Genomic DNA, 15,103 nt, shown 5'->3' on the forward strand with positions numbered 1-15,103 from the left:
TAAATTATGACTTATCCTTCACTTTTAGGCAAATTTACACACAATTTTTATTTTGTTTAATCTTTCGGTGGGATCACTAAATGGGCCTTTAACCCCCTGAGCACTACCTGCCGATCTAACATTGATCAATTAAGTGGTCTCTTCACTTTAATCACCAATCAGAATGGAGCTTTGCAAATAATTCAGCCCAATTTTTGTGTGTGGTGAAATTAGTCTAACTAGGTTGCTGATTGGTCCAATTGATAATTGAAATGGTTTTTTTTACCAATAGGCAGGTACCGGTAGTTCTCATGGGGTTAAATAAATAATGTGTGATAAATCAAACATGATAACATATGATTGACAGAAAATCTTTGATAATCAGGCCTTTGGACAAATAAATAATTATCAATAATCTGAGTTTTTTGATACATTGAAAAAAAAAATGTTCCCAAAATATGGATTAATAACAAAGAAAAGGAATAAAACAAGAGACAGATAATAATCACACAATAATTCAATCATTTTCACATTATTCCAGATCATTTTTTATTAAGTGAAATCATCATTGAATACTTTTATAATGATTACAGCTTATCAATTGCATTTAACATCATAATCAGCACAATTTTTTTATTTGTGTAATGTACACAAGACTAGAGAATAAAAATAACATTATATAATACACATAATAATACAAGAGTTTGTTTCAACATAATAATTATATATGTGGAGTACTGTCCACTGTGTTACTCTCTACAGGCTGTTCCAGGTAAGTTACACACCCCTACTTTCATGTTGAAAATCACATCCCATTTCCAGTGCCACCAAATTTAGGTGTTAACCGAGGGGTTACAGAATATGCATTGTAAACATCATATAGAGGGATCAGTGCAACAAAGCTCTATCTCCATTAGCTCCCCTGGGTACAGTGGCATAGTCAAGGAGGGGGGAGAAGTCTTGCCCCCTGTGGGATGCTGGCCACCCTGATATGTAAGATTTTAGCCCTTTTTGTACTTTTTAGCCCATTTTTGACCATTTTCATCAAAGTCTTCCCCCTGAAAAGTTGTCTTGCCCCCCACATTCTGAAAAAGTGCATGCTACGCCACTGATTGCATAATGTTATCCATATATAAAACACAATTGTGTTTATACACAAAATTACCTAAGCTAAGGGAGCTAATGAAGATGTGTTTTTGTTGCACCACATCCATGGTTGCACTAAGCCCTTGGTGCATATGCCTGCGTGTTCAGCTCCTAATTCCAATGAATTGGTGCCTACCAGCATGAGTGTTTACACTATGCATGTGTAACTCATCTGGAATAGCAACACAATGTTTACTGTGTAATATGTACCAAGGAAAGAATTAACATGCACAGGTTTTGGGAAATTGTTTAAATTTTATAGTATGAATTTACAACCAAGATGAAGCTCTCATACGTGTATTAATTTATATCAAAAAAATTCAACAAAACTTCTAAAAGGATTTTTGGTAAAATTACATAAACTGTTAAAGAGTCTAATAAATGCATTTACAAAATGCTAGAGCCTCAAGTTTTTAAGATTTTGTTTCTACTCATGAATGGAAGGCGCTACAGAAAGATTGATTGCAGAACAACTTCATATATTTATGAACTTCAAAATATTAGAATACTTCCTATAACATATCTACATTGGAAAAGGACTCTCTTTTCTTCTTTGCCAAAAAAAAAAAAGAAATCAAAGTAACTACTGCTATTATTTTATTTAATGTACGACAAAATGCAGTATATGTATACAAGTGGTTGATTTTAATGGAAATTACATATAAAATTTGACAAATAAAAACAGTACATTTTAAAACTGAACAGTACTATTTGTGGGGCTAAGTCTACTTGCAAAATATGGAAACAAGAATGTACTACACCGGTAGTACATTTAATAATAATAATAAAAAAGAATTTTCTTTGGTAATATAATGATCATAATGGATAATAACAAGATAATCAAGAAATTATTTTTAGCCAAGATTTTTTTTGATAAGATGAATGTTAAGTAACAATGGAAATCTAAGGGAAAATACAATACAAATAACTTAAGATCCAATTCATTATATAGGTATCATTTTACACCAATATAACAAGAACTTGCATACATCTTATTGGCCTGAAGTGTCTTCAAAACCCATGGTGACATACACTCACTCTTCATAAGTATGTTTTCTATTTTGTGATGATATTGACTTTGTGCACTTACTAAGATGAGGTACAAGTTCCTGCTTTATGAAACTGAATCCTGCATGCATAATATTTGACTCTTGACAAAATACCAAAACCTCATTTTCAATAGTATACCATCCAACATATGTACACACAAATAAGCAGGAAGAATACACTGATTAGTTTCTCAAGAACTTGAACTGCATGGCATCATATGATTTATGAAAATCAACAAGAATACATTCTTTTAATATTAAGAAAAAGACTTCATCATCCATTTTCCTGAAGAAAATATACATGGTATGCATAATAGTCTTATGTACATAATATCAAATGTACATTGAGTTAAAAATTTCATCTATGTCATGATTTTTCCTGTTTGAATAACACTCTACTATAGGGTTATTACATCAACCAGTTCCCTTATCCACTGTTGCCAAATTTAGTAGACTCTTAACAGAGCACACTGGAGGAAGGCTACAAGATTGATCTTGACTCATTTTGACTCACTCAGAATGAATGGTAACTGAAAGCAAATAGCCACAACAAATTAATATCTTTTCCCCAAGATATGTTCGTTCTTCTAGTCTTCATTTGACTTGCTGATTGTACAGTATAATTATGGGCATTAATCAGTAATTAACAAGTACCGTCATGTAGGCCTACATCATCATCACAGTATAATTATGGGCATTAATCAGTAATTAACAAGACACAGAGTCAACATGTTGCTTGCATTTACATAAGCTATCAACTTGTATACTTCATGATAAGTAAGCTTACTTTCTTGTTCAGCATGAATTTTATAATTTCCAAATTTTGACACCAATGTTTACATGAATTGAGGTCAAAAAGTGTAAACACCTTGTCATAGTGCATTATTTTCAAATTTTGACACCAATTTTACTTTAATTGAGAGGTCAAGAAGTACAAATTGTCAGAGTGCATCATTTTCAAATTTTGACACAAATTTTACTTGAATTGAGAGGTCAGCAAGGACAAACACTATGTCAAAGTGCATTATTGCCAAATTTTGACATAAATTGAGAAGTCAAGAAGTGCAAACACCTTGTTAAAGTGCACAGCTAATTAAGTCCAGGGTTTGCACCCATGACCTCAAGGTTGGTTATTATAACACCAACCTCTATCATCACAATCACGATACATTAATTGATTGTCATCAACCTTCACTAATATCAGAATATCTCATGATTATCTGACAAATTGTTGCATAACAAGAATGTCCCCCAAAATATTCAGTATTGCCAATACATCATATGTGTTCATAATCATATGGTCAGTAGTTGCATTCTATTCCAGCACAATATTCCAAACTTATTTTGAATTCAATTTTCAATTGCATTTTGAGAATATATTTCAATACAATTAACAACATTATTATGTTTTGATGGATCCAAGTTGTGATAATATGAGATCCAAAACATAATAATGATAAAATTGATCATTTCAAATTTTGACACAAATTGGTTGCTATGAGTTATAAAATATTAGACAAACACTATGTCAAAGTGCAATATTTTAAAACTCATTTGACCAATAAATAGGCTCAAGAATCCAATTTTATATCAATATTGTTGTAATACAGTATTGTACTCAATAATACACTATTGTTGAAGTTCTTAAAATAAGTAAAATTTTAAATTTATTCCAACTTGAAAATTGTTGTCTTATTAAATGCAGAAAGGACTATAATTTCATAATTCTCAATAAAGATAATTTAGACATCAAGAGACAAGCTGATGATGCAATTCATATTACAATAAAGGTAAAATTTATTCAGTGATATCAAGATGAATATATGACCAAACATTTGTTTTTTTCATGCATTTTTTAGAAATTAATAAAACTACTAATTCCACTGCATCATTAAAGCACACAGTCCAATGCAGTTCATTTTAAAACTGATATGTTCGGACTACAGATCAGTCAAAGATTAAATTAACTGGTTTACATGTTTGGTTTATGATACCTGCTTGCAAAACGGCCAGTTTTTTCCAAGAAATTGGATAATGTAGTTTTCTCAGTACAATTTGCATAGGATAGCATGGGCAAAATAAAATGTATTTTCACTTTCAAGGTGTGATGACCAAGATTGCTATGGACACTGTTCCTGGTCAATGTGGACTATAAACTTGGATTTAATCCACTAATCCAGGTTTAGAATATACATCTCATTCAATGTTTGGATTTAGATACATTAACAGATTTATAGAACAAACATTGTCACTTACGATTGAGATGAGCTAACTTAGGTTAAGTTAAACCAGGCCCGTACGCAGGATTTTTTTTGGGGGTGCTGCTTCTGCAACAGTGGCTTTTTTTCCCAGGAGGGGTGCGATTTTGTGAAAAGTGGACTTTCTCTCAAAATTTGGACTATAAACTTTTTGACCAAAAGCGTAAAAAACTGATTTTTTTGATTTAGCCATAAATTCTGCAATTTATAGGACTTTTTGTATACTTTTGCAAATTTGGGGAGGTGCGGTCGCACCCCCCGCACCCCCCCTGCGTTCGGGCCTGAGTTAAACTAACTAGGGTTTAGACAGTACATCTCATTGATTTAACTGCACAAAGTTAGATTAAGCTACATTCACAAGGTTTTGGATGCACTTACTTTCTACGGATTTGGGGATACTAACCCAGTTTAGTAAGTTTACATTACACCCAACCCTTTGTGCAGAATACACTTAACTTGGATTGATACAAAATTTAATATAGTAGAGTACTAGTGTGATCCATCATATTAAGAATATCAATGCATGAACATAAAAAAAAGTGATAACTTTGGTTCTAGGTTAATAAATAAAATAGAAGATTCCTACTCATCTCTCTCTCTCTCTCTCTCTCTATTGAATCAATAGCACAATAATCATAACACTTACATTCTTTGAGAAGTCCTATCTAACGCATTACCATGTACACATATTTATATACTATATAAATATTGCGGCCTATACTACAGAATTGCAAATATACACAAAGCAGATGAAAAATAGTACTTATTTTTATTCATTGTTTGAAGTCTCTTACACATTTATTCCTCTGCATTTATCAATAACCTTTTGTGTATGCAGTATGTCTTCGGTGCTTCTCTGCATATCATGTGTATGGAGGATGTTATTCTGTATTAATGCATATTCATGAGAATTTTCTAGATCATTTTCATCCAAACCTTTTCAATGCGTCAGTTGTCTTTATAAGACTTAAAACACTGTATAAGGTCTTCGGGTGCATACATGTGCTAGCATTCATGACTCACAGAGCTCAGAAATGGAATTGCAGAATCTAGAATTTTTTGGTTGCTTTAGCCAAGAACGCAATGCAAATCAAAATGACAAGAGACCATGTTGTAAAGTTCCAAATGCCTTTGCAAATGTAGCTAAATAGGTCGTGCCGATGCACACATCGTCTTATGATGTTTATTTTGCAGTGATGATGTACACATTGATTACAAAGGAAGCTACAGGATTCCGAGCATTACAAAAAAAGGTCAATATGCACATAATAAATTCTTTCTTTGCACAGGAATTAGCATAAACACAGAAAATCACACTACTAGAAAAACTAGGCCAACTCGTACAACAAAACAAGAGATTTGGTGGATCCAGACAGGCTATGAGTTAACTTAAAGCAGGATAAGATCTTACAATCTCTACAGCACATTAAAGGCTCAGCGCAACAAAGCTGTATCTCCATTAGCTCCCCTGGGTAATGTTATTCATAAACACAATTACTGCATTTATACACAATATTACCCAGAGGAGCTATTGGAGATAAGGCTTTGTTACACTGAGTCCTCTGCATGTATACCGAAGGGTCATTCCATCAACTAGATATGAATTAAACTTCGCGTAGACTCACAACACACCAGGATCCACAGCACTGATAGACCTATGACTCCAAAGTTCTACTGATTTTGTTTTCATTGGGCTCTGTTTTGATATCTTTTGGTAGCAAAATGACCACACAGGAAATTTTGTTTCCTTTTTCCTGTACCAAATATAGAATTATATTGACACTTTAAAAAAAGCCAGAAATTGGATTGTCGTGTGAAGTGGTCATGACATTATGCAGACTTTATACTTGGCAGCTCTAATCTGCTTCCCTGAATTAAAAAAAAAAATAATAATAATAAAATCTTGACACAAACATTTGGCAAATCAACATCACAACTAAAATATACATACAACAAGTAAAAAAAATAATCTCATCAATCGATAATTAGAAAAATTGACATGATTGTCTCTATCTAGATCTGATTCCTACTATTGATTAGGAATTTTTTTCTTCAATATTGAGCAGACTTGGGGCCATTCCAGTTGAAATCCATACACCCTTTGCAAGATATGACTTTTGTCAACACACAGGGAGTGTCGATTTCAACTTGAGTCATCCATTCAGGTAACTTATTTGAAATACACACTGTATGGAATATTAAGGTCATGTCTTTCATAGGGGGTATGGATTTCAACTAGAATACTCCATTTTTCTCCTTTTTTACTATACATATTATACAAGATATTCTTGGAAGACAACCAATAATCAATACTGATCAATGCATTGATATTGGTTTGCTTTCCTGAATGCAAGAAAATAATAATACGAAAGCACCTATTGAAATAGTTTTAAATATAAACATCACATAGTTAAGTAGTACTTATAATGACAAAGATTAAGTCATGACAAACTATATCTTGTCCAGAATGTTGCAATATATACATACATAAAATATCTTTGTACATGTCATATAAGCAATGGTGACAGCTTCAGCTAAACCAATTTCTTACATGTACCATAATGATCCCAGAACCACTTGTAACTATAAGAACATTATAATGCTCATCTGAGCACTATCATGCTCCCTGAGCATTTGCACTAAGGTGCTCATGATATGAGCCTACGCAGTACACTGGGGTCTAACTGCAAAGACCAACTGGTTAGGTTTCATGAAAAGCTATCACCATTTGGCAGTACTAATGACAGAACATTTATAATAACAATTGCATGATATCATCCCGCACCTACTTAACACTGCCCTCAATGCCGAATATCATTCACAAATTCTCTTTTTAGCACAACAAATCAAACAATATTATTGTTGACATTCAATTATGATAGTTTGAAAGGGAATGAGGGAGCTGTACATTTGAAAGTAAAAGACAAGACAAGTTCTGACAACAGACAGGCGATAACTTATTAGAATAACTTTGAAATCCATGTTACAATTTTGTTACATGATTAAGTAGCTCTTCTCCAACTTCCGTCATATACTTACAAAAAGTTGCATCTATGAATTATTCTACACTGTTGTCCCTAAATCTCGCTTTTACCTTCTGAAATAGGCAGTAAAAAATGACTACGATCTAGTAAATGCATTGCAAAATGTGCACATACTTTACTGCATGACTTCAATTATTTGGTACAACCTGTTGTCACTAGGCAGTGTAATGAACTGTTGAATTCAGCACCAACAGAAACTGTTGCATTCAGCAACCCTAAACAAGTAACTAATTGACCAGTTCCCAGTCTTATACATCAGTAGTAACATTTGGAGATTGCAACATAGCCTGAGTCTCGTTTGGTTCATCTTCGTCATCGTCTGTTTCATCAGCTCCACTATTATACTCACTCAGTCCAACTTCGCTCTCGGGATCACACATTCCCGATACATCGGAACATGATCCTCTTGTGGAGTTATAAATAGACATAGATAGATTGTCCATATGGGATATTCCCTCTGAAATATCCGCTCCAAACTCGCTTGCGACCCGATTTGGTGCTGTAAAGCTACGTTGTGGATACGGCAGTCCGTCATCCATATTGTCATCGTACTCGGGAGGTATTGTTGAGTTACTAACTCTGTGAGGTGGTAAATACTGATTTGGATGTTGCGAGTATCTCTGAATGCTATACCCTGCATAGTCATCCTCCATTGGTGGAGGAGGAGAGGGAGGATAGTTCTCTAATTGTTGCTGAAAGTTGAGCGCCGCCTGAGCATACTGATCATCTTCGCTATCATCATTCTCGTTTGGATAATCAGTGTCCTCACCGCCGACGTACTCGTCCTCCGTCACATAGTCTTCGTTGTTGAGGCCTGTGTTGGTAGAAAAATTGGTGGGAGAGTCCGGAACTTCATATTGGGGTACCTCCGGGATGTGGTCTAGGTCCTGTGGAGGCATCCAGTCAGTGCAGTCCCAATGGTAACCTATAAAAAGACAAGTGAAAATATATAGTTTCAAACTCATGTTCAGTTTGTTTTCTATATTTATGTAAAATACAACATTAAGCAAATTGATAGTTTAAACAAGTGATACACAGAGTCTTAGCTAGAAATTGAGGTTTGCCCAACATCATGAATAAAATTACCTGTCATAATTTAACCTTTAAAACATTTATCAGACTTTTGCAGCCCAATGGGGTTCAAAGAGTGCCAATATGCATATTTGCTATGGCCTTGTTTTGCAAATCTGGTCTACTAAAAAGGTCAACAGCCTTTCTCAACACCTACGACTATAATATAGCATCTGTACAAAAGGCATTACTTTTGCCCGACCCAGGAGCAAACTCCCCAGATGGGTGGCTAGCTAAGAAACTGCTGATACATAATAAAAGTGATGCACTCAAACCTTTTGAACACAAGCATGTATGAATACCTCTTTCATAGTAATTCATCATTAACTAAATTCTGGTTGTAATGATCATATTTTTTCTTTATGATTTAGTAACTTTGTTGTTGTTATTTTGGTTCACTTTTTAATGACTAATCCCAGATGACTGATACATTTGTATGAGTCTCACCTTTGAAATATGTTTTTGTTTACAAGAATGAAGAAATGACTATCCACCATGAACAATGTTATAAATAAGATTTTGTTTTATGATACCAATATATTTGTAGATTATACATGAAATTTGTGCAATAGCTTTCTGATGACACAATATGCATGTCTTGAATTTGCGTAAATGCTTTTAAACCATGGCATGGGTTTGTCCTCTAAACCATGTCAGAATGTGCTTTTTAGAAATTAAAATATATATTTCAGCCAAATATTACTGCTGACACACCCCAGTAAGTTAATCTAAAGCTTAACTTCAAGAAAACGCCCTTCCAAAATTAGATAAAATATTGCAATTTTGCTGGGATTTTGCCTTTGAAGTTAAACCTACTTGGCAAAACTTAAAAGAAAATGGTGCCATAAACTGAGTTTGTTAAGATCAGAAAGCTATTTACCCCAGTATATTTGTACATGTTATGTCACATGCATATATGTTTAGGCTAAGTATTTACATAGGACAAGGACTACATTAATTGCAATACATTAATTATACTCTATGGGGCATTTATCAAGTATATACATAATTATTACATAATGACATGCAGAACATAAATACATGGATTGGATTTTGACAAAAAACAAACATAATTCATGCTTTAAGGGTAGACATGAGTCTATATAACGCCACACCATCAAGGACATACCTAGGTTTATTTACTCTCACTCTCAAAGCAAATTTGAATTGAATTACTCTCATTTTCTCATTTGCTTTTCTAAGAACTAAACTTATATTTTAAATAATCACTTTCAGTTTGAAAACTCACAAAGGATAAGAATACATTCACACACTATGAATAAAATCAGTTGTTACATGCAAGGACTTGGTTTTAAAATAACAAATACATTATATTGAATCAGACTCATTATTGGAAATCAAATAAAAATTCTTGAAATTGACAGATCTATTATTATAGCAAAGAGATGGTTTTAACTAAATGATTATTTATATTAACTAATTATATATGATATGTGATAACTGCCCAACACTAAATATATTTCAATATATGATTTTAAAGAAAGACTATGATGAGAACTAACAAATAGTTTTATACAAATATGTGATTATATATAATAGTGAAAGGTGACCCACCAATGGTATTCATGCTTGTCGGTGAACTTTAAAATATATTTCAATATAATTTTTAAAAAAGACTATGATGAGAACTAAAATTATTTTTATACAAATATATATGTGATTATATAAATAATAGTGAATGTGTGTTGACAGTCAGCTTAGGCTATTTCATAAACACATAATATAATTGCCAGGTGACCCATGTGTGCCACCATACCATCATCACCAAGTGATCAGGAGATGGACCACAATATTGAAACAAACTGGGAAATCTTCTGACAAAATATCATCAAATTTACTCAGAATTAAAATCATTAATCAATCATAGGGAGATTCTGAATTGTTCACAATAATCTGGTCACCCATCTGCCTTCCTTACTAGAAACTGTAATATCAGGGCCAATCTGGACATGTGGCAATTACATATATATTTGTGTTTATACATACAATAGCCTAAACTAACAAACCAGTTTAAACCAAGCATGACGACCCATTCTTCTATTTGTTTCAATATCACAAGAAAATAAAACTGCAAAATGATATACTAATTACACACATTTATGACTTTAAAATGACAAATAGACAAATTGGAGAACTCACAGAGTACAATAATTGTAAAAGGAAAAGTTTGTGTGAATAATAAAAAGAACTCAGAAAAGTTCTAGAAAATAATGAAATGGTTCCTTTGAAAAAAAAAGGAGTATCAGAAGTTGTGGTGTAAAATCAAGCGAAAAGTGCATGATGTGACTAATTTGAATCTATGGGACTCAAATATCTAACCCCAATGCTGCACAACCGTCACTTGGACCAGGAGGATCCCAAGACATTAGTGGTATTCCTATTTTAGTTGATTTTAGTTCCGGTAATTATGCAGCATAATTCTATGAACTTCCTATCCATCTCAACATTCCTGATTCATTAACCACATTGTGCGTGTGATGGTGACAATGTTTTTGCATATTGAGACGATGACAAGAGTTATGTGGGTATCAAAAAAACATGAACAGTGACAAACTTGGGTGTTAGTGTTTCTAGAACATGCTTTGGAATGCAAAATAGTCTGTAAATAGATTTTTCATATAATTATAATAACAATTGTTAACTTTGTCTTGGTTCAATATCTTATATAACTTTTTGATATAATTTTACATGTTTAGTTAAACATCCCATGTGCCCAATAAGCAAAGCTAATTATGATATTGGATATACATAAGCAAAGCTGTGCAACCAATATTTACGCAATCTCAAACATAAAGTGCAACCTATAACTTGTAAAGCAAAATATTTTCATCCAGTAAACACCAGGATCCCAAACATGATAACACAGTTCTTTAACCCCAATGTACTGCACACTCAAAGAATGATATTTGAAAGTTTTGGGTACAGTAACTCATACTCCACAACTTGAGGTCAAATTTTAAAATTTGATAGTTGAATGTAGGTTAATGAACTGTGGCATTCAATATGAGATTATTCTGGATTTTGGCTCATTGTCAAGTATGTATGAATCTACATACAGCTGTTACAGTATAAATTGGCACCAGCTTTGTAGTTATTTTTTGAAACTTCGATATATTTTTTTCCAAATTGGTTAATCAATATTGTTTTGCCAAAGCGGAAACAAAAAGAGCATGATGGAAAATATTGGTCTTGCCCAAGCATATAAATATATAGAAAGAGTGTTTCTGGCATCCCGTAAGTAAACATAGTTTAAGATTTTAATATACAACATAATCCAGAAATTCAGAAACAGGATTATAATTTCTTTTGGATGTAAGAATATAGAAGAGCATTTTGACAAGTTGGCACTCATTTTTAAAGCTTATCATCAGAGACAATCATCTAGAAGTAACTGTGGTAACTGCCAAAATACACATAAATCAATTAAACCACATTTCTGAGGTGTTGATACCTCCATATTTATCACAGCAAAATATATATTTTAAGCGGCATAATATATAAAGAATTCCATTCAAAAGCGTCAAAGTTCACAAATAACCAGCCATACATAATATTTTAAGCATAAGCTTGTGGTACATACCACAAGCAATAATTGTGAAAAATCACCCAATTTTTCCCATTAATATACTGCAATTCCATTGAAAATTAGTACTAGATAAAACAATGATATGAACAAAGGATGTAGACCCATGCTGCATAACAAGTTTAAATAGACAAGTGATGTGAGTGCATGCATATAATATATATAATACATAGTGGTTATCATATCCAATGGGTGTATCAAACTAAACCGGTGGTTTCAACTTGGATCAAACAAATTATGCCACAAACAAATCATGTGTAGTCACTTTTTTGGTACCTAGTACCAAGTTTGGTATTGAATGCCAACTGCATTTAGATTTAATACTATCAAATCCAGCATTTAATAGCTTTGTGCTTTTCGCTATTTTTTTTGTATATGGTTACATTTTAAATTATACAAAAAAAATATAAATTTGTCAAAAAGTACCTTTTGAAATTTTCTACAAAAATTCAATTGAAGATTCAGCAGAACAATATCAAAACAAAATAACAGCAAGTTCTCCCAGATTAATAATTTTCAACTTTGAAAAGTTTTCAACTTCCAAAACAATAATATATATTTCCAGAATCCTAGAATATGTGATAAGCAATTTGATCAATTATTTAAAAAAAACTATTTTGCTCAACGACAACCTGATCAATAAATATCCAGACTACTTCATTTGTTTGTGCAACCATTGTTTGATCAAAATCAATCGCATTCCATTGTTTTATAGGTGACAATGCATTTCCATGGCAACAGTTGCATAGATACCTTTTCGGTGTAGTTCCATCAAACCTAAAAGTTAGGCAAGACAAGTAATAACATCGAGAAAGGCAGTCAGAAAAAATACAGAACATAAAAAATAGTGCGGAAAATTATATTCAACAAGTGAATGTTAAACAATAACAAAAGTAACAGTTTACTTCATACAGTACATGGAACCAATTGCTCTACTTCTGATATGGCCAAACTACGATTTACTCATGCAAAATACATATCCATATCTCTTATCAAACATCTCTGATCATAATTTGATATTTTTATATTGATCATGCAATTTTTTTACTGTTTGGTTAGCTTAGAAATATTTGACAAGTTAAAAATACATTTCTAATAATTTAAAGACCTAGCAAGTCAGTACAAGCAAAACCAATCAAAAATATCATTCATTTAAAAATATACTTTCAGTGCAGGTTTGGAAAGTAAGCAATTGGTACCACTATAAGAATTTCGTTATATCTATTAGAACGTTTTCAAAATAATAACATCAAAATGCTTTGAAGCACAAGACTGAATCAATAGGAACAAAATACAAGGCAACATTCACACATACAAAGTCATATAAAGTTTGAACTCATTCCATTATAATACAGACCAAATATACAATGTTACTAACTTGGAATGCATTCCACAAAACATGACAGCATAACATCATTGGATTATACAAGGCTCAGAAAAAAATATTGCATTCAGTGATAAATGCAGTTAACTCACATGAGGGCAGCAGACAGAATAAAAAGTAGAATCCAAACAAATTTCACACAAAAGATGCCACAGAGTTAACCAAAAAAATCTTGAAGCATAACGAGCAGAGCTCTCGCCCATCACGGCCAGGGGTCCATGTTTTTTTTTGAATACATTTTTTGTTGTTTAAGTCCGATTTTCCTGAAAAATCCGAAAATGTGGCATCTCTGCACACAAAAATAGTCAAGTTGCTCTATCATAGATAGAGTTCATTTACGTTTAAACTTTCAAAGTGGTTGACTCCATACTGAAGAATGTTTAAATTCTTGAATTTTTTTGTGGTAATGGGCAATTTTAGTTGAAATCCATACACCCCCTATGGAAGACATTGATCTTAATCTTTCACACAGTGGGTGTGAATATCACATTAGGTTACCTGAATAGGCAACTCCATTTGAATTATATGCCCCCTGTGTGGGATATTAAGGCCATGTCTTCCATAGGGTGTATGGATTTCGACTGCAATAGCCCAATACCAAGTGCTGTAATACTATAGGCTTCTTCAAAGCCTGTTTTGCATTCTGGCCATCTCCATTTTCTTTTTTAAGCATGTATATTTGTTGTTACTACCGAACAAAGCTTCTCAAACTTCATATCCAATTTCCAAGTTCAATTTCAAGTAATTTTGTTTGGTATGTCAAACTGAATAGAGAATATATGGAAAGGCACGGCTACTGATATTGAAGCCAACTCAGACTCAAGTAATTACACTGTTTAGCTAAGATGCAGATATGGATGCACTGAGAAAATGAACTGGCCTTCTTTAGCCCATGTGAGCATACCAGTCCAAATTGATAGCTAGACCCAGACCCAGTGACATCCTCTGTACAGTGTATCAACATTCACATCTTATCTAACCATCATAATAACACCTTTAGTTAACTCTTCACCAATAATGGTCAATAAAAAAAATACATTTGTCAATGATAAATAAAATACACAATATAACTGACTGCAGGAACGATACTTAATGTGTAATTGAAATAAACAATTGGGTATTACTGACAAAAATATGAAAAATGACCTGCTCTTTGGCTATATGAATGGGCTATTCCAGTTGATGTCACACCCCCTGTGGAAGACATGACCTTAATCTCCCACACAGGGTGTGTAGATTTCAAGAGAAGTCACCCATTCAGGTAACACACTCCCTGTGTAGAAAATTAATGTCATGTCTACCATAGGGGGTGTATGGATTTCAACTGGAATAGCCCAATACATTGATACCAACTCTTGCTTGGTGAGAACACAATCTATCATTTGTGGGCTAACCAGCCTTCTCTCAACAATTTATCAATGATCCACTTCTAATGTCACCAGTCAAAAGTTCCTAATAATAATCAATCAACTAGATCATAATTACTGCTGATGAAAAGGTTGTAGTGTAAACAACCTAAAAGTTCATGTGAGCAACTTCATCATGCGTTGTGAACAAAAGTTCACTCC

The 15,103-nt window shown here is 33.0% G+C and overlaps 1 protein-coding gene across 1 annotated transcript in view; it reads right to left on the reverse strand.

The window, feature by feature from the left end:
• Positions 1–7,256: 7,256 nt before the first annotated feature.
• LOC140160502 (protocadherin Fat 1-like) overlaps positions 7,257–15,103 on the reverse strand; it is a 159,348-nt gene continuing 151,501 nt past the window's right edge. The window contains 2 exon segments of the mRNA XM_072183735.1: positions 7,257–8,401; positions 12,905–12,928. Of these exon segments, the coding sequence (XP_072039836.1) occupies positions 7,725–8,401; positions 12,905–12,928 (701 nt within the window). The 3' untranslated portion in view covers positions 7,257–7,724.

This window comes from Amphiura filiformis, chromosome 9 (genome assembly GCF_039555335.1).
Source record: "Amphiura filiformis chromosome 9, Afil_fr2py, whole genome shotgun sequence".
Lineage (NCBI taxonomy): Eukaryota > Metazoa > Echinodermata > Ophiuroidea > Amphilepidida > Amphiuridae > Amphiura > Amphiura filiformis.